The sequence below is a fragment of the Seriola dumerili genome, unplaced genomic scaffold (assembly GCF_002260705.1).
Source record: "Seriola dumerili isolate Sdu_G_001 unplaced genomic scaffold, Sdu_1.0 BDQW01000544.1, whole genome shotgun sequence".
Lineage (NCBI taxonomy): Eukaryota > Metazoa > Chordata > Actinopteri > Carangiformes > Carangidae > Seriola > Seriola dumerili.
The window spans coordinates 91,026-115,183 of NW_019174799.1; the positions used below are offsets into that span (position 1 = coordinate 91,026).

Here is a 24,158-nt window from a genome sequence, read left to right on the forward strand (position 1 = left end):
GAACAGTTTCCAGCTCCGACAGATGGAGGCCGGCCGGGCGGCGGTCAGAGAGAGATCGGAGAGGTCAGGTCGAGAGAGACTTCATCGTGTGTGTTAACGCCACGAGGAGGTGATCCTAGTTACAAATGTTTTCTCATTAACGTCCGAGTCAAACACACAAATCAACTTCCTCTGAACAGAGATGTTGTTATTGGCTGCAGGAGGAAACAGTCTGTGATTCTGCAGCTCATTAGTTCATTAATTAATTTGTCTATTCGTCACATTACAGAAGTTTAATACATTTGTAGCCCTGTGAGAAAATGAGGGGTTATATAAAGGTACTTTATAAAAGAGGAAAGACCTAATAATATAAGAAATTAAGTGGAATTAAGATTATTTTCATAACACTTAATAAGGTTGTTTTCACAATAATTAATAGAGACACACTGAATATTAATAAATTAATGGAGATTTCAGTTAAAAAGAATAAGTGCATTTTAAGTTCATTTTGAAGATAAATAGTTAAATATCGCGAGATCTGCCTTTAGCGAGTTCATGTGGCTTTGTTCTATTGTTTTATTGGTCTGTTGGATTCACCTGTGATGATGGGGACACGGCAGGAGGCAGAAGCTAAGCTAGCACCGAGAGGAGCACAATGTAATGTATCTCGAGTATTGAGAAAAATGATAAACACTACCGCGCTGTTCCTCGTTCACTGAGAGTTTATTGAGGCTAGTATCAGTGTGTGTGGGTGTCTGGTCAACGGGAAGTTAAAGGACAACTTGTCGGACGGAAGGAGGAAGACTTCGCCGTCGCGGTCGCCTGGTGCCCGCCGAAGATTTCTCCAGCTGAACTGTGAGTTTTTACCTGGCGGCACTTTGGGGGTGTGGAGCGGAGGATTTCTCCAGCTGAGAACAGAACAGCCTGGCTGTTTTACTGCGGGAAGAGCGGAGGATTTCTCCAGCTGAGCTGTGAGTCGGACTAGCTGCGCGGGTTTCGCGGGGAGGAGAGGACTTCTGCCGTGTGGTTTCTCTCGTGGGAAGAGCGGATGTTCATCGGCCGCAACGCACCCGAGCATCAAACCGGCCTGCAACAGGGGTTTCTGTTAGCGTGAGTGTGCGTGTGAGTGTGCGTGTGTGGGCCCACGTTAGTGTATAGCATTTTCAGTTATTGAGTATCAGTTATTGAGTATTAAACCATTAAGGTATTTGGTTATACATTTGTGATGAACAATTGAGGAGTATTTTTTAGTATTGCTCAGTAAAGTACTGTTGAGTTAGTCCAGAGGTTATTATTTATTTCTTTTAAGGGGGGTATAAGTGTTTTGGAGACACTCTATATATAATTTTGTTTGTTTGTTTAATTTTAATTTAAAGGGTAAATATTTGTATTGCCGCAAAACCTTAAGTAAACTACATTTGTTTAATTTTATAACGTTGTCTGGTGTCCGTTAATAAGTTAGAACAAGTGTATTGGTTTGGATTATTTTTGAATATCAGTAACAGTAATATCAGATTACTTTAAATAGGTAAACCTTCGGGTAGCTACCTTAACACCAAACGAACCCAAAATCACCCCATTAGTCTAGGGTACAGTGGGGTGCTACACATTTCATCAAAGTTTATTTTTTTAGTTTTGTTTTGAATATTTTTCACTCTTGTTTTCACTGATGGATCAAGTTCAGATCTGCAAACATCTGGCTGCGGTTTGGTCTAAATTCATTACGACACATTCAGGTGCATTACATGTGTTTCAGTTATTATTTACTACATTTATAATCTTCTCCAGTCATCTGGTGCAACAGTCACAGGGTGGATGTTTCTACTGATGTGAGTGAAGCACTGACTCCTGCTGGACTTTGTAGTTTTATTATCTCTGTTCCTCTGAACCGTGTGTGTGTGTGTGTGTGTGTGTGTGTGTTGGTTTTCTGGCTTGAAAACAAAGTTCAGACCTTCAGTGCCAAAAATCTAAATCTGGTCCGCAGCCATGAAGAGTCCTCACCGACACAGCTGACGCCGGGACGATGGATCTGGACCGAACCAGCTGAGTCCAGAACTCGGACTCCAGGAACTTCGTTTCCTAAATCCAGCATCAGGTTCGAAGGTCTGCAGGAAAAACACAGGTCTTGAAAAACCTGCAAAACCTTTGACTTGATCTCTGGAGCTTGAAACCACCTCCACATCAAAATCAACATCTGTCCACTTCCTGCTCCTTGTCCAGGTCTGGGTCCTGATGGGAGGAGCCTAAAGGAGATGGACTCGAGTCCTCCTCAGCCACCTCCTCCAGCTCCTCTTAGAGGATTCTGGACCAGACTGAATCCCTCTGGATCCTGGTTCTCCCTGAAGAGACCAGTTCAGAACCAATCCTGTGTCCTCCTCTCCCTCCTTTTTGTGCTCACAGCCTCTCCACAGCCTCTCCACACACACACACACACACACACACACACACAAAACATTACCCAGCATCATTTTCATCCCATGAGGCTTTGCTGCTCCACTTCCCACAAATAGCTCCCTGAGTGCTTGGCCCGTCATTACTGCGGCCGGGGACAGAAGAATCAAACGCACCTCGTTGTCCCTGCAGATGCTGAGACGCAGCTTCACTCTGCTGAGCTCAACAACAACAACGATGACAACAACAAACACTGCGTCTTTAAAACGACACAGAATCAGCTCCAACAGCAGAATCTGAACCCTCAGAGAGACGAGGGGAAACGTCCCGGAGTTAAAGGGACAGACTCAAGTTTTACTCTCAGAGTCAAACCGTTTCCTGTTTCCTGTTTCCTGTTTCCTGTTTCCTGTTTCCTGATGGCAGCCTGAAGTTTGGAATGTTTTTTCTACAAACGTCTGAAAGCAGAATTTCAGGGAGAGTTCACACTGTCCAATTCTCCTAGAAAAGACATTTATAACAGACAGAGACTCTGCAGAAGATTTCAGTTTCATCCAGAGAAACGATGATTAAACAGGTTCCACAGTCCAGACAGGAAGTGTTTCATCAGTCCTCAGGCTCTGAGCTTCAGCTCATTCAGTCTGAAGTAAAATACAAGTGTTTAATCTGAGCAGGTCAACGTCAGTGTAGAGACCTTTAAATAACACAGAGTTAAAAGCTTCAGAATCAGATTCACATGAAGCCACAGTCATATTTAATATTTAGTGTCAGTGTGTCACACAGCTTCACTGCAGCTCCCTCAGCGCTGCCTGTTGTTGAGTCTCTAGCTGCGTCTCTGTTACAGTTTTGCACAAAGGAGAAGTTTTTTCTTCTTCAGAGAAGTCGACGAACACGGCAGTGAATGCTCTGTGTTTCACTGAGTGATGTGTGTTAACCTGGGTTCTCTCCTCTCGTAATGTTGTTCTGATGAAACGTGACGTGCCTCTGTTGGACCTCTCTCCCTGACGTCTGATACGAGCCACGAGCTGAATGTCACCTCATGCAAGTAGAATGTTTTTTTGCGACGTTTGAGTTTTTTCGAAACTCACATTTCCATCACTCGTTTTTATTCCTCCTTCATCAGGGAACTTCCTCAAATTTGTCACAAACGTTCACTTGGACTCAAGGATGAACTGATTAGATTCTGGAGGTCAAAGGTCACGGTGACCTCACAAAACACTTTTTTGCCATTGCTCTAGACCGCACAGTAATTATGACAAAATTTTACACACATGGTTCATATCGTCTCTGACTCTGGATAAACAGGATGTGACCTGGAACTAGTCTGAGTGGCGGAGGGATACGACCACGAGGAGGTGGTTCTAGTTTTAACCTGGTACTGGTTCTAAACGTGAATCATTTCTTAGTTCTCTATGGTTCTAAACTGCTTTCCTTCAGCTCTGCACATTTGAAGACGTCATGGAAACTGTTAAAGACATCTTCACTATTTTCTAACATTTTTTAGACCAAAATAAAAACAATCTATTAACTATAAAAATAATCGTTAACTAATCAATGATGAAAACAATTGTTATTTGCAGCCCTAGAAGAAATATGTAAGAAGTAATTGAGTTGATGAAAGATTTCTGCATGAAAATATATTTAAAGGAAGAACAGGAAATACACTGTTAAACTGAGAATGTTACTGGTTTCCTTCAAAATAAAAGTCTTAACTTCTCAGCAAGAATGGATGAGTTTATGATTTATTAATGTGACACAGTAAATATCACGTCGTCTGTGACGTCATCAGCCTTGACCTGAACCATCGAACCAAGATGTCACCAAACAGAGATCAGTGATTGGTCCTCACTCAGGAAGAGACGCCGAGTCTCACATCGTTTACTCTGTAGGACATGACGGGGGAGACAGAGGAGACGTCTCTTGTGTCTGAACATGCTCGTACCTCCGTCCTGTGATGCAGACACTCGGAGCTGCAGATATTAGACTCGTCCTCTGGTCTGGTGACCGGTGTGAGTCCAGATCAGTCATCAGCTGCAGCTCTCCGCTCGTCTGTTTGTTTTCAATCTGGATTTCACCGTCTCACTTGTTGTTTTCATCACGTTCCTGCAGCAGTTTGGCGGTGTGGAGCTTCTCGCTGTGCCAGGCGGGCTGTTTGAAATTGGGTTTGATGGAGGAAAGATGGAGAGAGGTTCAGGAACAGATGGAGAGAGGGGTGGGGTGGGGGTGGAGGAGCAGCAGGGGTCTCGTCTCTGAACTGAATGAAGCTGATCGAACACACGGACGTTGTGTTTGTCGTCTTTTCTCCATCAGGACTGTCAGGGCATCAGCCCTCCTCCTCCTCGCAGTCCTCCCTCTGCTCCTCGTTTTTGACCTTACAGATCCTCGCCGACCCCGCGTCGCCTGCGAGCAGCGGCTGCTTTAATAAATTCATCAGGGTGAAGCTGACTCACTGAATTAAATCAGACGGAGGAGCGAGCTCCGGCGCTGCGGGGCTGCTCTGTAATTCAACTGTTCAAATTTGGGTTGAAGCTAAGTTTAGCTGCAGTCCGGCCTCGTTTACATCTGCGGGGGTGGGGGTGGGGGGTATTTCGTTCTGTTGCCTCGTCGAACATCCGGCCCCCCAGAGGCTGAAATGTCCAAACGGATCAGGGCGGAGCGGGAGGGGGCTGGAGCAGGGCTCGGCTTTTTAATTCTCCATCTTCATCGCTGTGGTTCAGAGAAACGTCTCTGTTCCGTCTGTGACCTTTAATTCTCAGAGCGCAGCTACAGATCTGAAGACAGAGTCACTCATGTCAGTGTGAGTGACTGATCTCAGGTCAGAATCATGAAGATCAACAACGTCTTTGATAAAAAGTCAAAGGTACAAACCGAGTGTTGATCCGTCAGAAGATATAAAAACCATCTCAGTGTAGTTTTACATCTCCTCTCTCAGGCTTCTCTCTGGAGCTCTAGTAACAACAGGTCGGTGAGCCAATCAGAAGAGAGGAGGCTCTGAGCCTCTCTTCTGATTGGCTGACTGTTTTCTGACTGATCCAATAAAAATATAGCAGATTTCAGGTAAAAACACTCAGAGAAACCAAATCCTGCAAGGTTTGGATGGTGGGTCCAGGTGGGCGGGGCTTGGTGACTGCTTTGTTGTGACATCACAAAGTTCCAGAAGTCCTGACGGCTGGTTTTAAGGCTCAGTTTCTGAATACAGGCTGTGTGCATTTCTCTGTGGACTGAGGCTTTGATACTTTCACAGTATTAATATAGAAGCTAGAGCTGATCTATAATCACACTACACATGGACACAGACCTTTACACTGGAGGAGCTTTAACATTAGTGCTATACTGTATATATATTTAAATTAACAACACACCTTGTAAATCAGTTCATTTCTACATTCTTCATTAGTTCAGGATCAATTCAGTTTCCATGGCGACGCATGTTTTACTCCAAACTGTGACAAAAATTTGTGAATTAGCTCTGACCAAAGTAACAGCAGCTGAGGCTCATGGGTAATGTAGTTGTGACCTGTGACTGAGGGTGATGTGATTTTGTGCTTCAGCAGCATATGAAAGACTGGTGCAGTAGATTTAACAAGCACAACCAAACTGACCTCTGACCTCTGACCTCCTCCCTGTTCCTTGTGATGTTGCTGAAGCCAGAAACTGAAGCTGCTTCGAGTTTAGAGAAATCAGACACAAACACGTTTGTATTTGTGGTGAAACTCACTGACACGTCACATTCCTCAAACTCTCGAACCGAGTGTGAAACAGCCTCAGAAGAACAGAGGCCCGAGTCTGAGGCTCTAAAAAGATCCAGGTTTTGTGTCTGAACCTGGTTCTGATTCACATTCCTCATCCAGGTTTTCCTCAGCTGCTCCGAGATTTCACTTATTAGCGTGGGTCTTTGCGGGGGCGCTGACATGGCGTCATGCTGTGTCAGAGCGGCGTCCACAGAACACAGACACTAAGTGGAAGCAGAAGAACGAGACACGTGACTGAGCTCTCTTCTTCTTCTGTGGCAGGTAAGATGTTCAAGTCCCTGGACCTGTCGCTCATCGTGGAGTTCATGCTGATGTTCTACAAAGACAAACCCATCGACTGGCTGCTGGACCACATCATGTGGGTGAAGGTGTGCAACCCGGAGAAGGACGCGGTGAGTAGCTCCTCCTACTGACTGAGGTGAGGTGACGTAGCCACGGCAACAAACACTGCTTCAGTACTTACAGTTTGACATTGTTGGAGGTTGTTTTATTTGAGCTGATCAGTGATCAGTGATGTCATTCTCAGTCAACACACAAGCTGCTGTAAAGATCATCAGGAGCAGAGACGAGGGCCGAGGTCGACACGTCTAAATCATCTCTGACCTCGACGGAAAACATGAGGTCAAAGATGTGACGGTGTCCTTTAACCACAGAAACAAACAGGATGAAATGTTGAAATAAGAAAACATGAAAGAAAAAGACAAACAGAGAAAGTTGAGTCATTAAAATAATAAATGGAAATAATGAACTGAGAATAAATGATATTCAGACAGAAGTTTATAGTTTCCTGATGTTTCTATATAATTGTTAAATAGATCAAATTCATGTTTATGTCTTTCCACAATGGGAGGATTCAGTGCAACATTAATGTATAGACTATAGTGTTTAGTTGTGATGATGATGATGATGATGATGATGATGATGATGTAACTATAGATTCATCAGCTCGTTCTTCATGGCGACTCCTGACTGATGAAAGAGGATGAATCTATATTTATGGATCTGAGCTTCAGTCCATCAGACAGAAACAGCTGCTCTGATGTTTCTACATTTATGTGGCTCTGCTGTGGTTTTAAATGTTGCTGCAGCAAGGCATTGTGGGACGGCATGTCTCCTTTGGTAAAGGAAGCTCCAGTGTTTCCTAAAGGAGATGAGAGAGGAAGCAGTGAAGCTCCTTTCCTCACTCTGATCATGAAGCTGCTCAGAGACTGAAGATCTTTTCTCTCAGTCTGAAGCTTCAGGAGAGAAACAGACTTTTCGTCCGCAGACCTGTTTTCTGGCTCTGATGATGTCACCGTCATTAATCCCGCCTACAAAGCTCCAATTAGCTCAGCTGCTCTTCCAGCTGACGGAGACACCAGAGCTCTGTGTGCTGCTGTATGAGCTACACGTCTTTCTATGTGTTCAGTCTCCACATCATCACATGAGCCACAACTTAATGCAGCTTTAAACATGATGAACACTACACATGGACACATGTCCTCACGTCCACATGTCCTCACGTCCACGTCCTCAAGTCTTCCCGTCCTCCCATCCTACTGTCCTCCCGTCCTCATGTCCTCCCATCCTCATGTCCTTACGTCCTCCTGTCCTCACGTCCTCACATCCTCGAGTCCTCATGTCCACCTGTCCTCCCGTCCTCCTGTCCTCCTGTCCTCCCGTCCTCCTGTCATCCTGTCTCCTTCAGCAGTAGAACCAGGTTCTGTGTTGTTGCTCAGCATGTTGTCATTAATCAGTGATCTTGCAGCAGCTGTAGTAAACTCAGCTGATGCTTCCTGCTGGAGCGTCGTCGTGTCTCGTCTTATTAAAGGATGTGAGCAGATGATGTGTTTGTAATCACACCTGTCTCCCTCCCTCCCTCCCGTCTCTCTGCTTCAGAAACACTGCGACAGGCAGAAAGCCAACCTGAGGATTCGCTTCAAACCGTCTCTCTTCCAACACGTCGGCACTCACTCGTCCTTGGCTGGAAAAATACAGAAACTCAAGGTAACGAAGCCGTGAGTCATTTTCTGACACTCAACATCAGCCAGTAGCTGAAACATTAATATTTATATTCTTCGGTCACTTTTTATGTTGAATTTCAAAACATCTTCATTTTACTTTATTACTTCTTTGTTTGTAACTTTTTGTTAAATTTATTTACTGTTATTTTACAGAACAATAGGACAAAGGACCACATACTCTATAAAATAAATAAAACTTAAATAAAAATAGAATAATAATAATAAAAATAGCAGTGTCTGTTATAGAATATAACAATGACATTTTCACTGTCAGTCCATTATAACAACACAATTTTGTCACAACAATCCGCCTCTTACTTTATAACTTTAGAATAAAAATATTTTATATTTTACATGAGTACTCGTATTTTCACAGGACTCTTACTGCGTTTCACTTTTTCAACATGAAATCTAGAACTGTGTAGAATAGAGAAAAACCAAAACGTTAATATGATCAGGGATTGTGATGCTAAGCAAGAGCAGTGTGCAGGATATTCCTCTTTACGACATGAAATCTAAACATCTGTTACAGTAGATCAATAATTCGTCTAAAATGCATCATAATTTATAAATTGAGTGAATTTTTTTTTTAAACAAAATGACAATATAATTATATATAAATATGATTATATATAATAATTTGAATCATTTACTTTTCACTAAAGGCTTTTGAACTGTTGACTTTTAGGGAGTTAAAATCTTCTGTTTTGAACATCCGTTTACTTCCTGTTTCTTTTTTCTTATTGAACCATCTTTATTAAGACATATTGAGTCACTTACAAATATAAACAAACCTCACAAACAAGTCTCCTGTTTTATCGCCCATCATAGTCTTTCTTGTATCCTGTATCATGTATCAAATATATCAGAAAATAAATCAATATCATAACATATATATATATATAGAAGGAAAACAGGAAAGTTTAAAAGTGGCACAGAGATAAAGATAAATAAAAATGATATAATACATGAATAAACATAATAAAAAGATTTCAGTATACACCGATTTCTTGTGATGAATATCTGATGAAGACAGAAGTGCATGGGGGAGATTTACACAATTTGAAAAAACAAATGTTGATGTGTGTGTGTGAGATGTAAGAGTTTGATGGGTGTATGTTGTGAATTATCTTATATTCATCAGGAGCACCTGCTTAGTGTTACGTCAGTTATGTGGCATATTTATTTTTATATTTAGTATAAAGTTCCTCTTCTCTGAGCAGCAGAGCGACGTCATTGGTTGTCTGTCAGTATGCTGCTGTAGAGTTTAGATAGTTTGAAACAGGGCGCGGTTCAGCTGAAGTTCAGTGCAGCGTCTCTGGAGAGATGAAGATTGAAAGCCTCTGCAGCTGTGGGCTCAGCGCAGCGTTTAGACTCGGGCTGCAGTATCTCACAGCGGTGGCAGCTTCGCTTCCTGCCAGCAGCTCAGAGCTGAACGCTTCAGCTTAATGCCTCTGATTACTGTGTTAAGAGCGATGGATATTAGCCCCGCTGACTGCTGCTGCAATCTGGACCAATCAATTGGATATTGATCCGTAGTCCCAGACCTGCAGCTCCTCAGTGTGGAGATTGAACCGTAGAGGCCGGTCAGCATGGGGGTGTGTAGATGGAGGCTAAACACAGCTATTACCCTCCAGCCTGAAATGTTCACCGCAGTTTAGTAAGAAAATCAGCGCCGAGGTTTAAAAATCAAACTTAAATTGAAAGAACCAAAGTGGAAGTGGGATTTATTCGTCTGTGGAGAGTTAAGTCGAGAGATTTGTTCTGATGCGAGAGAAACTGCTGTGGAAAAGTCCAAATAATCATTGGAGTGAAAATGACAAAGTTTGTGAATTAAAAAAGAAACTTTGTCATCCTGAGTCTGGTTCACAACTTTCTGACAAACAAACAAAGATTTACAGTAATAATTCAACATTTGGGGAAATTGATTGATACCACACTGAATATGAAGTTACAGCCTGCAGCTGGTTAGCTTAGCAACCAAACCAACCAACCCCCTTCATATATATGTACACTAAGAAAAAAAAACTTTCATGAAAAAGAATTTAATGCAGCGGAAGTGTTTTTGTCTTCTTATTCCCCAATCTTGTTAATCGTCTTGTGACCCTTGACTCATTTTCAAAACTGTTACACCAGCATATTGGTTTTCTTTGTTCAAAAATCTCTTAGATATTAGGATTAGGTTGTGAATCTAACAATATTCCTTGTTTTGTTTTGAAGAATAGATTGAAACATTGCTACATTTTGGACTGAAAGTGCAGAAGTCAGATTTGTATTTATATTTTTATATAACTTGCTCATAAATTCGGGAAAGGAAAGTGTTCGAGATGAATTCAGGTGAATTTAGTAGTTCGATCTCCACCAGCTGTAACATTGAAATGCTGTTAACACTTTAAAGCATCAGGAACAAATAATATGGCAAAAGTACTTTTACGTTGATGCTGTAAGAACATTTTTCTGTTAGTACTTTTGTATAATCAAGAGTATTTATACAGAGCCGTAATATTAGTTTTACTTAGGTAAAAGATATGACGCCGAAAACATTACAAAACATTCCTGTCGTGGTTGAAAGAAACAGTGACTGTTGGTCAGAGACAGAATTTAAACTGGGCTTCATGTTAAAATCACATTTTATTTATTCGTCCGTCCTGACGACCTCGTCCATAACAACATCACAACACATCTATAAGTAGTCGTAATCACTGCCATGGAAAACTTAAAATGTTGTATCTAGTGACTTGTAAATGTAATAGACACCCAATACTGTCATTGTTTCTGGTGAGGACAGTTTGAAAATAAGCCGTTTGTATTTGATGATTCCCAAAGGCGACCTAAACAAACATGATCACTTAAATGTTCAGTTCACTCCTAAGGACCCTGGATTGTCTACCTGGGATTAATACCTGTTGATGTATAGAAAAGACGGACACCTGTCTCTTTCAAATCTTGATACTTGCAAGTAAAAAGGTCATCACAAGGAACTGGTTTCAACTGGACCAACTAAGATTGAGACAATGGCTGGACATTGTAGAGGAAATATACTCAATGGAAAAACTGACTTTTCACCTGAGAGCTAGAGCAGGGACCTTCCAACAAAAATGGAAATGGACTTCATTCAAGGACAGATTCCAATCTTATTTTAGACTTGAAGGAAAAAGGAAAAAACGGCTGAATACAAATAGAGCAGCACCTCCCCTCCTTCTTTTTGTTTCTTGTTTCGTGTTGTTTTGTTCGTGACTTGTAATGAATGTTTGAAAACTGCTTAAATAAAAAGTATTTAAAAAAGTCAAGTTCAAGGTTCAAAACTATTTCACTCCTGGTGATCTCCACCTGGATCAATCACTGGAAACCCCCCTGCTGTATTCCAAGTTTAGAGACTTGCAGTTGTCACTCAGTGATGTTGCTGTATGTGCGTATCAAAACAAAGTGCATCAGAATAACATTAATGATGTCACTGGATTAGTCATCGAGGACAGCGAGCGAAGCAGGAAGTGATACCAGTCTGTTGGCGGTCTAGAATGACTAATCGTTTACATTATCTTCTGGTCAGTGCACAGTGATGTCATCTTTATATTTCTGTTGACTCTCCAGAGACACTGACATGCAGGCAACAAGAACACAATAAAACCCAGCTCCCTGATGTTGGAATCCACTTCTCATTATTTGGAATCAGGGTAAAATCCACTGGGAACAATTTAAACTCAGTCATGTTTCTTTCCAGGACAAGGACTTTGGGAAACAGACCCTCCATAAGGGTCACGCCAACCCGCTGGCAGAGGTGACGACCAGCCTGAAGACCTACCAGCACTTCACCCTGGAGAAAGCCTACCTGGGGGAGGACTTCTTCTGGGCCTTCACCCCTGTAGCGGGGGATTTCATACGGATACGATTCTTCACACCTGTCCGCATTGAGAGGTTGGTACCAGGGAGCTACAGGGTCTAAGGTCTAAAGTTATGAAGAGTTACAGTACCAATAGATCCCAGGACATTACCGGTTCCTGGGGCCAACAGACTTTAAAGGATATGAAGGGTTCCAGAGAGTATCAGGTTACTGCAAGGTACTAAGGAGCTACTAGGAGGTTGCATGGTCTCAAGGATACCAGGGGACACTATAGATTTTTAAGTGTGAGGGGTACTAGAAAAGACCAGGGTGCTTCAGGGTAGTTGGTGGTACTAGTGGGTTACACTTGTCAGGGACAGCAAGGGTCACTGATGGTTTGATGGGGGCAGAAGATACTAGGGACTGGGGGGTTGCCAGAGTTAAGTAGGAGTTACAAGGTCTCAGGGTTATTGCCAGGTCCAGGTCAGATACCTGAACAGGTCACACCATGACACAAGGAATTTACAGATACAGGATCTATGGTTACCAGGAGTTATAGGTGTGAGGGGTACCAGAGGATACCAGTGTGATACAAGGTACCGGGTCATTACATCTCTCAGGAGCAGCAAAGGATACAAAGGTTACAGGGTGTGAAGTGTGCCAAAGCATGCCAGGGCATTACATGGACACTTTGGTACCAATGGGTACTAGGGATCATCGGTTACAGGGTCAGGTATCTCAAATTAGGCATCACAGGGCCACATAATCAGACTTTTTGACCAGTGATAGTTCTGGTTGTGGAGCCAGGTCCAGGAAAGTATATGTTTTTGATGGTACTACTACTTGTACCTCTGTTACAACCACTGCTGCTACTGTAAAGATCATTTCTGTCAGTCTACACTGAACTGACTCTTTATCTTCCAGGTATTTCTTTCGGAGCGGAAACATCGAACATCCAGGAGACAAACTTTTCAACACGTCAGTGGAGGTTCTGCCGTTTGACGTGAGTCTTGGAATCCACTTCAGTCCAGTCACTGAATCTTTGTGTAATCAATCACAAAGCTTAGGTTTTGTTTCTGTAGTTTTGTCCATGATTTCTATCAGTTCTATCAGTTATATCTAAGAAGTTGTACCCACCCAGTTAAAAACTGAGAAATGGGAACATGGTGACCTTCCTAAAAAGAAATAACAATCAGAAAAGTTTGAAACAAACAAAAGCTTTGACAAATTTTTGGTAAACTGTAAATATTTTTCTCAAACATCCATCACAGCTTACAGACGCATTTATATCTTCAACCGCTTTCTGTAGTTGTGTTCACAGTTTTTTCTGTACAATGATTGATTATTACCAACATGCAGGGTCCTCACTTTGAGTTTGATCTCTATGTGAGTGATTTAGATCATCTGGATAAACAACCTGTACAACCCTTCCACCTAACCCACGCATGGTCCTGCCCTATCTAACTGTTTTATTGATGTTTTCATGTACCCAGGTCTCAGCACTCGACCTTGTAAGTCAAGGAATTGATGGACAAAACTACAAAATTAAGAATTAAGTTAAAAATATGCAAAATTGTCCCTAAAATTCAGTTTAATCTTTAACAACAGACGGGATGTATACAGCCTCTGTATCTTCCTACTTTAACATCCACTGAAAACAACTCTGTCTGAAACAGAGTACCTCTGTTGCCTAAACCAGTGGTTCTCAAACGTTTTCACATCAAATACCATAAACCAACACAAAATAGACCACAGACCCCCATCTGATTTCATTTTTGCTTCTAGATGTTTTATTACAGAAAGTGTTTGAAACCCACGACCAAACACATTTTGTCACTGTGTTACTTGTGGATGGAAATATTGTGAAAATAAATTACCCAAGACCCCCAGAAACCCCCTCAACTTTGTGAACCACTGGCCTACACCACAGACGGGTCTCTGGAGTCACAGTCCTGAGCTTTGTACATCTTCCATCCACCAGAACCACCTCCTGGAGACTTAAAAATACATTCCCTCTTAACTTCATCCAGCCCTGGACGGCATTACCTACAGAACGTATTTACTGTGCAGTTTAGTTGTATGGAAATGTAAGTTCTAGTTTAATATTACTGAGAACAGACTCAGTTTGTGGTCCCTCGAAATCGAGGCAGAGTGATGGATCACTGTCTTTGGCTCCTCTGTCATCGACTGTAAGACGAGGGCTGATTAAGATGGAGTGTCGCAGCAGGACGGAGGGAAATATACAGAGAGGAAGAGGAGCTCCTACTGAGATCAACCTCAGTGGAGGAGAGAGCAGGAATAAAATGAGACGAAAAATGAACCGACTCTTTGAGGAAGCTGAGCACACAGGGGGATAGAGGGAGGACCGGGAGGTTGGAGGCGGTTACCAGGGTAACACTGACCAAGAGGAGAGGGATATGATAGCAAGGGCTCGTGGGAAAGGAGCATGTGGAAGATACAGTAAACAGGAGAAACTCTGAAGATTTTCAGTCATCCAGCTCATTGTATTTCTAAGAGCTTTGTAAAGGCAGCTGCTCCAGGTCCAGGTCCGGGTCCAGGTCCAGGTCCAGACATTTAACCTCATATGGAGTCGTTAACACCTGAGTGGGTATTAAACCGCCTGGGGACAAACATCTTAACACCCATTCAAACAGAGCATTATACATTAATATAGTAACAGATAAATTTAATAAAACATTTCAGAAATCAGAGTCTGTATTCACTGTGTGACGATCTAGAACCATTGTGGAACCAAGACTTAAGGAGAACTTCTATCAGTTAAAGATGGAGGGAGTGCTGGAACTTAACGAGATATTACAGTGAATGAAAATGTGTTGGAGATAATATAAAATAAGGTACAGAATCTACAGAGATACTGGGGGTGAAATTTCATTTGTATACTTCAACATATATTACTATATAGATTACTATTATATCAACAACTGTATTTAAGATACATAGGCGGGGCTTGGTGACTGCTTTGTTGTGACATCACAAAGTTCCAGAAGTCCTGACGGCTGGTTTTAAGGCTCAGTTTCTGAATACAGGCTGTGTGCATTTCTCTGTGGACTGAGGCTTTGATACTTTCACAGTATTAATATAGAAGCTAGAGCTGATCTATAATCACACTACACATGGACACAGACCTTTACACTGGAGGAGCTTTAAGTTGATCAGATTTGAAGCCGGTTTATTGTCGTAATAATAACTGATAATAAGATTTTAACAAACATTTTTCATCAAGGACCCAATGTTTTCCTTCTTGCAACCATTTTCTGCCACATATGCTTCTATAAAAACAGTCTGTGTGTGTGTGTGTGTGTGTGTGTGTGTGTGTGTGTGTGTGTGTGTGTGTGTGTGTGTGTGTGTGTGTGTGTGTGTGTGTGTGTGTTTCAGAATATTCAGGCAGAGAAAGAGGCCTTGACAGAGGGGAGGGAGAAAACGCCAAAGTACCACCGGACAGAAGACGGATTTATCAGAATAGGTGAGACGCTGCAGGTGTGATGATGATTATTACACGTACACGGGTAGAGACAACAGCTGATAACGGTGAATTAGCTTCACACAGTCTGGTGTGTGCGTCATAACGAGCTTAATGAGCTGTGTGTTCACAGAGAGGAAAGTTATTCAGGACAACATTCCTCTGCTTTTGTTCTCCTGCTGCAGCGAGGACACACACACACACACACACACACACACACACACACACACACACACAGCATCATGAGTGTACGGGGGGTAATTAGGGTCAATTCACACAAATGCAGGCGAGTGTGTGTGTGTGTGTGTGTGTGTGTGTGTGTGTGTGTGCGCGCACCAAAAGTGCAAACGCACACAAATGCACATGTTTTTGTATGAAATGACTCACACACTCATGTTTGTACTTGTACATTTTTGACACAGTCCACCGCTCCTCACGCCAACGAAACCCAATCCTGATTCTTTTCACCTTCAGACACTTTGAAGAGACATGGACCAGAACAAATCCTCTTTCACACACACACACACACACACACACACACACACACACACACACACACACACACACACACACACACACACACACACACACACACTGAGGGCAGCTCTGTGTGAAGGGATTTGTGGGACACTTACAAGTTTGGCCGGTGACGTAAAGTTCACAGGTTTGGGAACAAGCTCATAGTATTTTATGACAGTTACATAAGCAGTAATAACAGCAGCAGCAGGTCAACAGCAGTGGAGTTGTAGAAGTGTGACAGCTGCTTTTGACCTGTCTCACCTGTTGAGTGAATCACCTGCAGCTCAGATCAAAGGTACAAACAGACAATAAAGCAGCAGCTGAACACAGACTGATCACAGCTGACTGATGAAGAGCCTCCAGATTTATGAATAAATGAAGGAGGGAAAGTGTCACAACAGAAATGAAATAAATGAGAAACAAATCCATCAGATACATAAAAACAAGCACACGTGATAAATGAATGTCATGTTGCTGATTTGATCCGTTGGTGCGGCGTCAGGCTTTAGTTGCTCATCAGCAGAATGTGGGATTTATTCTTTCATTAGGAGAATTTATTTCTGCAGGATTTACTGTAACCTTCAGTGGATGGATGGAGGCGTCCTGACCCGGTGACTCTCTCTGTCCCAGAGATACAGCGACATACGGCCAACAGCAAGTCACTCAGAAAATACTGAGTCTGAGCTTCAGGTGTCAGAAACACTCCTTCATGAAGTGTTTGGTTTATTTCTCATGCAGCTCCGCTTTAAGAGTCGAAAATGAATGAAACGTAAATATCTAAATAATGACCAGAGATGAATATCATAATTTTGACCTGTGTGTTTTGGTTTCGTAATTTCATCTTGTTTTGTTCTATTACATCTGATTTATATTTATTTGAATCTTATTTCCCTTTAATGCAGACGCGTCTTTATCGTCTTTCATTTCTCTAAATTAAATCTAATTTTCTTTGGGTACATCAACATATGATGTGATTTAATTTCATACATATCACCGAACACACATCCATGTTCACCTCTTCACCTGTGTGGACTGACTGGGAATAATCCAGTTTAATCTGGATCCTGGACCGAGGCCTGAGGTCCTGGTTCAGGTTTTTGTTGTTGAACACAACAGAGTAAAAACACGAAGCCTCTGGTTTCCTGTGTTCACTTCACCTCCTGTCCTCCATCTTTTCTCTGTGAACTCTCATCTCCATCTGTCCTCCACAAAAACAAACAAACAAACAAACAAACAAAAACATAATTGTGTGTCTGTGTCTGAATCTTCCTGGAGAAACTGGAGGGCAGACAGCTGTGCAGGGAGGAGTGTGACTCTGACCTGACATCATAAATTACCAGCAGCTCTTTATCCCCCTCATTAATATTTCAGATGAGTCGGCCGATCAATGTGGCCGCCTTTCCTTCACTTCATCTCAGCGTGCTGCCTTCACATGTAGAGAGGAACGCCGGACATCTCAGCGTCCGAGAACTAAACGCACCTTAAACTAGAATCTGAGGGATTCAGGACTGAACTACTTGGGAGGGGACAACAGAGAGGATGATGATGATGATGATGGTGATGATGGTGATTGTGATGATGATGGTAGGACGGTTGGTTGGTTGGTTGGTTGGTTGGTAGGACAGATGATTGGTTGGTTGGTTGGTTGGTTGGTTGGTTGGTTGGTTGGTTGGTTGGTTGGTAGGACAGATGATTGGTTGGTTTGTTGGTTGGTTGGTTGGTAGGACAGATGATTGGTTAGTTGGTTGGTTAGTTTGTTGATTGGTTGGTTGGTTGGTTGGTTGGTAGGACAGATGATTGGTTGGTTAGTTGGTTGGTTGGTTGGTTGGTTGGTTGGTTGGTTGGTTGGTTGGTTGGTTGGTTGGTTGGGATGGGATGGAAACACCTCTCAGCTTCTATCAGATGGATTACCTTTAAATTTGGATCAGATGTTCGCATTCGTCAGAGGAGCTGGTTGGTCTCCAAAAATAGAAAATATATAAATTTCATATTTTTTATTTTCTTTGTGATATTTTAGAGGAAACCTGGTTGCCTGGTTTGCTTGGATACTGGCCAAAGTGGCAGATCCTTGTCCTGCGAGCAGAAAGATGAAGCTGGTGAAGCTGAGAGATGCTGTTTGGTTAAATATATAAAAACTCATCTTTTTATGTCTCATTCTTTAAGTCCCTGTTCTCTTTTTCAATATTTACTCAAAACCAACGACTTTCTGGAAGCGACTGTATTAAGTTGCATTAACAGAATCATTCATCGTGCTCCAGTTGGGAAATCAGTTTGCTCATGACCAGTCTTCTGCCATCTGATGATAAAAGCTGGTTGCTTTTAACCATGAAGATGATCTTTTCCTAACATTAAGAAACTAGTACTTAAACCATCTAGTTGGTGGATCAGTGAATGAGAACAGTCACATAGATCATTTTGGAGGGTCACGTTTTCTGTGTTTTGTATTGTGTGTGTTGCCTCCTTTATCTCCTCATTAGGAAATAATTTAAATATTAGTCAGGGTGGTGCCTGCCTTGTTTTGAACCTGTAACTGTTCACTAAAGATAGAATAAAAAAATAGCTGCAGTTTGCTCAGACAGAGCCTCAGAGTCTGATTTGTCTGTTTCAGTTTTGTTGTTAAACCTCTGGGTTTTTTATTTTCTTGCTTCTCTCTGCGTGATCTGTTTCTCAGAAAGCCTCTCAAACAGCAGTACATGTGGCTGGATATTGAATGAGAGCCATAATACCCACAATAATAACAGATAATACCCTGTGATAAACAATAACACACACACCCCCCAGTCGCTGCTCTTTGTTGGGATTACGGTCACACTCGTACCTGGAAGCATCACAGCCAGCACCATAATCCCACTAAATAAATCCTCCCAGGGATTATTGCTCTGTTGAGGTGCAGCCGAACACTGGTGGGACACTGCATCACATCTGATGGAGCCAAATGCAACAGTAACACAAAAAAACACCACATTTGTTTCTGACAGTCGACTCTGGTACAGACAGAAAACCACCACAGAACCACAGGGGTCAGTTAATGGACTCTGGGTGAATGTAATGGAACCTTTTACAACCCTGTAAATCTGCAGAAAAAACATTAAATCCCTTAATTACTGGAGCCTCCATCTGCAAATGAAAAAAATAAATTATTAACTTTGAGTAAATCCCTTAAAAACCTGTGATACTGAAGGTTAATGTTTTAAGATGAAGGGATTGTTTTGATTTAATGGACAAATTACAGTGTGATGAGGCAAATAATGTCATTTTTCATCTTCCTGAAAACTTAAAGCTCCATATTTTCTTCTCCTGTGTTTTATTTGAAGTGTTGACCCATAAGAAGATTTATTGTGGTTTTAAGAAACAAAAACCATCTCAGTGTAGTTTTACATCTCCTCTCTCAGAGAAACCAAATCCTGCAAGGTTTGGATGGTGGGTCCAGGTGGGCGGGGCTTGGTGACTGCTTTGTTGTGACATCACAAAGTTCCAGAAGTCCTGACGGCTGGTTTTAAGGCTCAGTTTCTGAATACAGGCTGTGTGCATTTCTCTGTGGACTGAGGCTTTGATACTTTCACAGTATTAATATAGAAGCTAGAGCTGATCTATAATCACACTACACATGGACACAGACCTTTACACTGGAGGAGCTTTAAGTTGATTTTACTTGATAATAAAGCTGAATTTATTCAAATTAAATGAATAACTTTCTTATCAAACAGTGATAAACATTAATGAAATAAACAAATAAAATAAAGGTAGGTAGTTTTCACATTTATGCGAACATTAAGACTTGTCAAATGACTCCTTCCTTACTTTTGTGTTGTACTGCTCCATTTGTTTTGTTTTACAGTTTCAGTTTTTCTTTACTCATGAATAGCAACCAGAGACCAAACTAAAACAAATATTTATTGTGCAGTGCAACTTGTTTTCATGTGGAAATAAAGCTCTGAATCTTGAGTCTTCTCCTGCATCGAGTTCGTCTTTAAAATAGTTCTTGTTAAATCAGATTTTTGTTTCGGATCCTTTTTATCTATTTTCACAAAAAACGTAAAAATCTATTCTTATCCAAAACAATAAATTCCAGCTCTTCCCCTCCAAAAAACTGTGAATGTTACAGATTCATGACACAGCATCAGGTTATTGATCTGATCGATCTTTTCTTCTTCCAGGAACATTCCAGAACGGGATCGCAGAGGGGGAGGTGGACCCCACATTTGGCCCCCTGGAGGCCATGCGTCTCTCAGTGCTGACGGACTCTCCGGTCTGGGTGATCCTCAGCGAGGTGAGACTGCACGGACAGATCCACCACAGCTCCTGTTTTTATGTGTCAGGAAAGTTCACATAAGAGCTTCCTCGAGGGGTTTTCCAAGGTCTTAAAGAGGCCCAAGGGGTGTTTTGAAGAGGTTCCAGGTGCTTTGGAAAAGGATAAAGCTGTTACAGTTTCAGGAGTTCCCCCGGGCCTTGATGATGTCTGAGCACTGAAGGATGCTGGTTCTTGACAGTTGTTACTTGGGTCCTGGGTTGGGTTCTGAAGGTCCCTGAAAAGGTTCCTTTTGTTGTACTCCCAGGATATCAACGTTCTGTTTCCTCATCTCACTGAGAACAGACCTCTACTGAAGGTGTTCGATGTCCCATTCATGTTCTCGGACGGTTCTTGGTTTTCGGCCCCAGTAGATTCTCTTACGCACCCAGACCTCCATCAGGAGTCCCCGGGGCGTACAGCCAGTTCAGCCGGTCCCGATCTACTGAGGACCAAGTGTTTGACACCAGCTCTTTGTAGTCAAGGTTTTTTAGGAGCCTCTTCACCACAACAAGAGGAGTGAGAGGTTTTCATTGACCCTGGTGGTTTAGGACTTTTGACCACCCTATCCCTGGTTTGAGTCCAGCAGGGGACCTTAGTTTCATGTCATTCCCTCAGACCACAAAGCTGGACTGTGGGCTACGAATGTTTGAATGTGAACTCCTGACCTCTGACCTCTGACCTCTTTGAAAGTTGGTGTGGAGAAAGTTTCTGTCTAACTGAATTAGTCTGGGCTGCGTGGAGGATTTCAGCGTCATGTGATGGTCGAAATGTAGTTCAGAGAAAAGCAGAACACACACATTTCTATACATTCATGAAATATCTGGATCAATTTTCAGGAATCCATACATGTCAAATCACCAGTAACAACCAGTATGAACCAAGACCCAGTAACAACCAGTATGAACCAGGACCCGGTCTGTTTAATGGCATTAAATGGAAATACTCAGACAAATATAAGTACCTCAAAAAGAACAGCAATGAGGTAAATGTACTTTCCACCGCTGGTGAAACAAATTCATACTGGTTGTTACTGGGTTTTGGTTCATACTGGTTGTTACTGGGTTTTGGTTCATACTGGTTGTTACCGGGTTTTGGTTCATACTGGTTGTTACTGGGTTTTGGTTCATACTGGTTGTTACTGGGTTTTGGTTCATACTGGTTGTTACTGGGTTTTGGTTCATACTGGTTGTTACTGGGTCTTGGTTCATACTGGCTTCTGGTTTGTCTCCTGTCTCAGATCTTCATAACGGGTTTTGGTTCATACTGGTTGTTACCGGGTTCTGGTTCATACTGGTTGTTACTGGGTCTTGGTTCATACTGGCTTCTGGTTTGTCTCCTGTCTCAGATCTTCATAAAGAAAGCAGAGTGAGGCTCCGCCCCCCCAGTGATACCTCAGCACCTCTGAGCGGTCAGCCGAGCCGACCCGACGCTCGTCAGCTGCCGTCCTGCTCCAGTCCTGCTCACCAGATCCCCACCACGGTGCCACAGCGCCGCCGTGTGGCCGGACCTCACCACCGCAGGCTGAACAGACCAGAGACTGGAAACACAGAAACACACTCACAGACAGACAGACAGACGACTGATGATGATGATGATGATGATGACAGGCCTCCTGATGAAGCTGTAATTACTCCTGAAGAACCTGTATTTAATGTACATACAGTAGATTAATGTTGAAACACTGGTAACGAGCGAGGCGGAGGCGGGAGCGACACACTGATGATGATCAAACTGCTGCTTCGAAACTCAAAGGCCTCTTTCTATCTGACGGTCTGTCCGGACCTTTCTACCAACACTACCCCACCCCCCACCCCCCAGTATACCCCTCAGTAACCATGTATGTGCATATATGCATAGAGATGTACACACTCTCATATGAATGCCTCAGTGTGTCGATGTGTCTGTAGTTGCTGCTCGGGGTTCAGTCTCACGTTTCCCTCCGGCGGTCAGCGATTTGCCTTAAAGACGAAGAGCAGGTCTTCAAACTGAACCCGGACTGAAGATGTAGCGACACCCAAGATCCGGATCCTCAGACCCTCAGACCCTCAGACCCTCAGACCCTCAGACCCTCAGATCCTCAGATCCACATCCATGTGGCTTCAAACTCCTGATGACGACAGCTGGTGTTTTACTTTTTTCAAGTTGCTTTATTTAACTGAGGCCTTGTTCTGTGTTTGAATTCACTCTACTCTATTTTACTGTACTCTACTGTGCAGTACTCCACTGTACTCTGATGTACAGTACCCTGGTATATTCTACAGTACTGTAATTTCCTCTGTTGTACTTTATCGTGCTGTAGTTTTCCATTGAAAACACTGATCCATGTTTTCTTTCTCTCATTAATAACAACTAATTAATGATAAGAAATGATAAGTTCTTCCACCAGTTGAATGTCTCTGTAAAGCAGCTTCTCCCTCAGATTAAATGACTGAAGTTTGCCCTTTTAACACTCCTCGATGTTTCACTGACTGGATTTAATTATTTGATTCAGACCTTGGATACAGAGACGGGTATAAATCGAGCTCTGGCTGTTGCCCCTGGGGCAGAAATCAGCAGGGTGTCAAGATGCAGAAGCTGGTTTAACAGTTGGCTTTGCTCTGAGCTTCAGTGATTTCAACCAGGGTGAGATCAACCTGTTGTGACGCCTCAGGGCAAATACCAAGTCATTTGTAGGAACAAAATAAATCTGAGGGAGAAATTTATCAAAGTTTTTCCTCCAACAACGACAACGACTTATTCTTCAGACTCATTAAGATGCAGCCCCCCACCCCCACCCGTCCAAACTTGCGTCTTCATTCATTCACATGGGGATAGAAATGGAAACCAGACCGAGCAGAACTTCAGTTTTTCAGATTTGAAGTGAACTGAGTGTCTTCGAGCTTCAGGAAACATCCCGAGGTTTGTTTGTTTTTTTCTTTGTAAGATGCACTGGAATGCATTACTATAATCTTGTGTTTGTCTTTTGTATCCTTTAGATAAACTCTATTTAAAAGATCTCAAACTTCTATCCAATCTGTGAATTGTAATAAAGACAGAAATTTAAATGAAGCTTTGCTGTGAGGTTGTTTTGAGTCTGTGGTGAGCTGGTGGATTTCACACTGTTGACTCTGAAGATCTCGGGTGGGGGGGTGGGGGGGTTTTGGGGGGTTTTGGGGGGCTGAGGGCAGATTTCTGGAAATGTCATCAGGTTTCATCAAAGAAGGTGACGACACCCCGACATCACTCTCTGGTCTGTGGTGAGACACTGATGAAGAACAGGACTGTGAAGTCGGAAGTTTTTCATTCCAGGCTGAAAGTTGAAGTTGAGTTCATTTCCACTTACACCTGGAAATAGGTGAGGTGACAGGAAGTACAAGTGACCCCCCCCCAAAAAAGTGACATTTTACTCTGATCTTCAGCTTCACAATAAAAGTCTCCAACTTCAACCAACACAACAATTACAAGTACACAGTTCTGGAGTATTTAGATCCACCAATACAGTAAAAAATACTCAATTACAGGTAAAAGTACTGCATGAAAAATCCTACTTAAGTAAAAGTACATAAGCAAAATGATGTAAAATGAGATTATTATACAGTACATGATATTATGACATGAACTGATGTGTTGATGCTTCAGCAGCGTGTTAATGTTGTAGCTGTTGGTTTTAACTATGTTATATACAGTTGGCTGGTTCACTGGTTCCCAACACAGGGGTCGGGCTCCTCCAAAGGGTCACCAGGTAAATCTGAGGGGTCGTCAGGATTCATGGGCGAGGAAAGAAGAAAAAACTAAGTTGTGAGTCACTGATCTGTTTTCCAACTTTTCTCTGATCTTTGATTTTTTTGTGAATATATCTAAGATATATGAATATATATCATGTTCATGTTTTACAAACATAAAACATTAACATGTACATGTACCCAGAATCACACAGCATAATTAG

General features: G+C 42.4%; 1 protein-coding gene across 2 annotated transcripts in view; it reads left to right on the forward strand.

Annotated features, from left to right (window-relative positions):
- The window catches only part of mgat4b (mannosyl (alpha-1,3-)-glycoprotein beta-1,4-N-acetylglucosaminyltransferase, isozyme B), an 88,506-nt gene extending 66,669 nt beyond the window's left edge, over positions 1–21,837 (forward strand). Inside the window, exons 9-15 of one of the 2 annotated variants that reach the window (XM_022764495.1) lie at positions 6,381–6,511; positions 7,998–8,105; positions 11,844–12,037; positions 12,867–12,945; positions 15,339–15,426; positions 20,100–20,212; positions 21,579–21,837. In XM_022764495.1, the coding sequence (XP_022620216.1) occupies positions 6,381–6,511; positions 7,998–8,105; positions 11,844–12,037; positions 12,867–12,945; positions 15,339–15,426; positions 20,100–20,212; positions 21,579–21,602 (737 nt within the window). In that variant the 3' untranslated portion in view covers positions 21,603–21,837. The remainder of the gene's footprint in view (positions 1–6,380; positions 6,512–7,997; positions 8,106–11,843; positions 12,038–12,866; positions 12,946–15,338; positions 15,427–20,099; positions 20,213–21,578) is intronic. The other variant, XM_022764496.1, reaches the window with a different exon arrangement.
- The last annotated feature ends 2,321 nt before the right edge of the window (positions 21,838–24,158 follow it).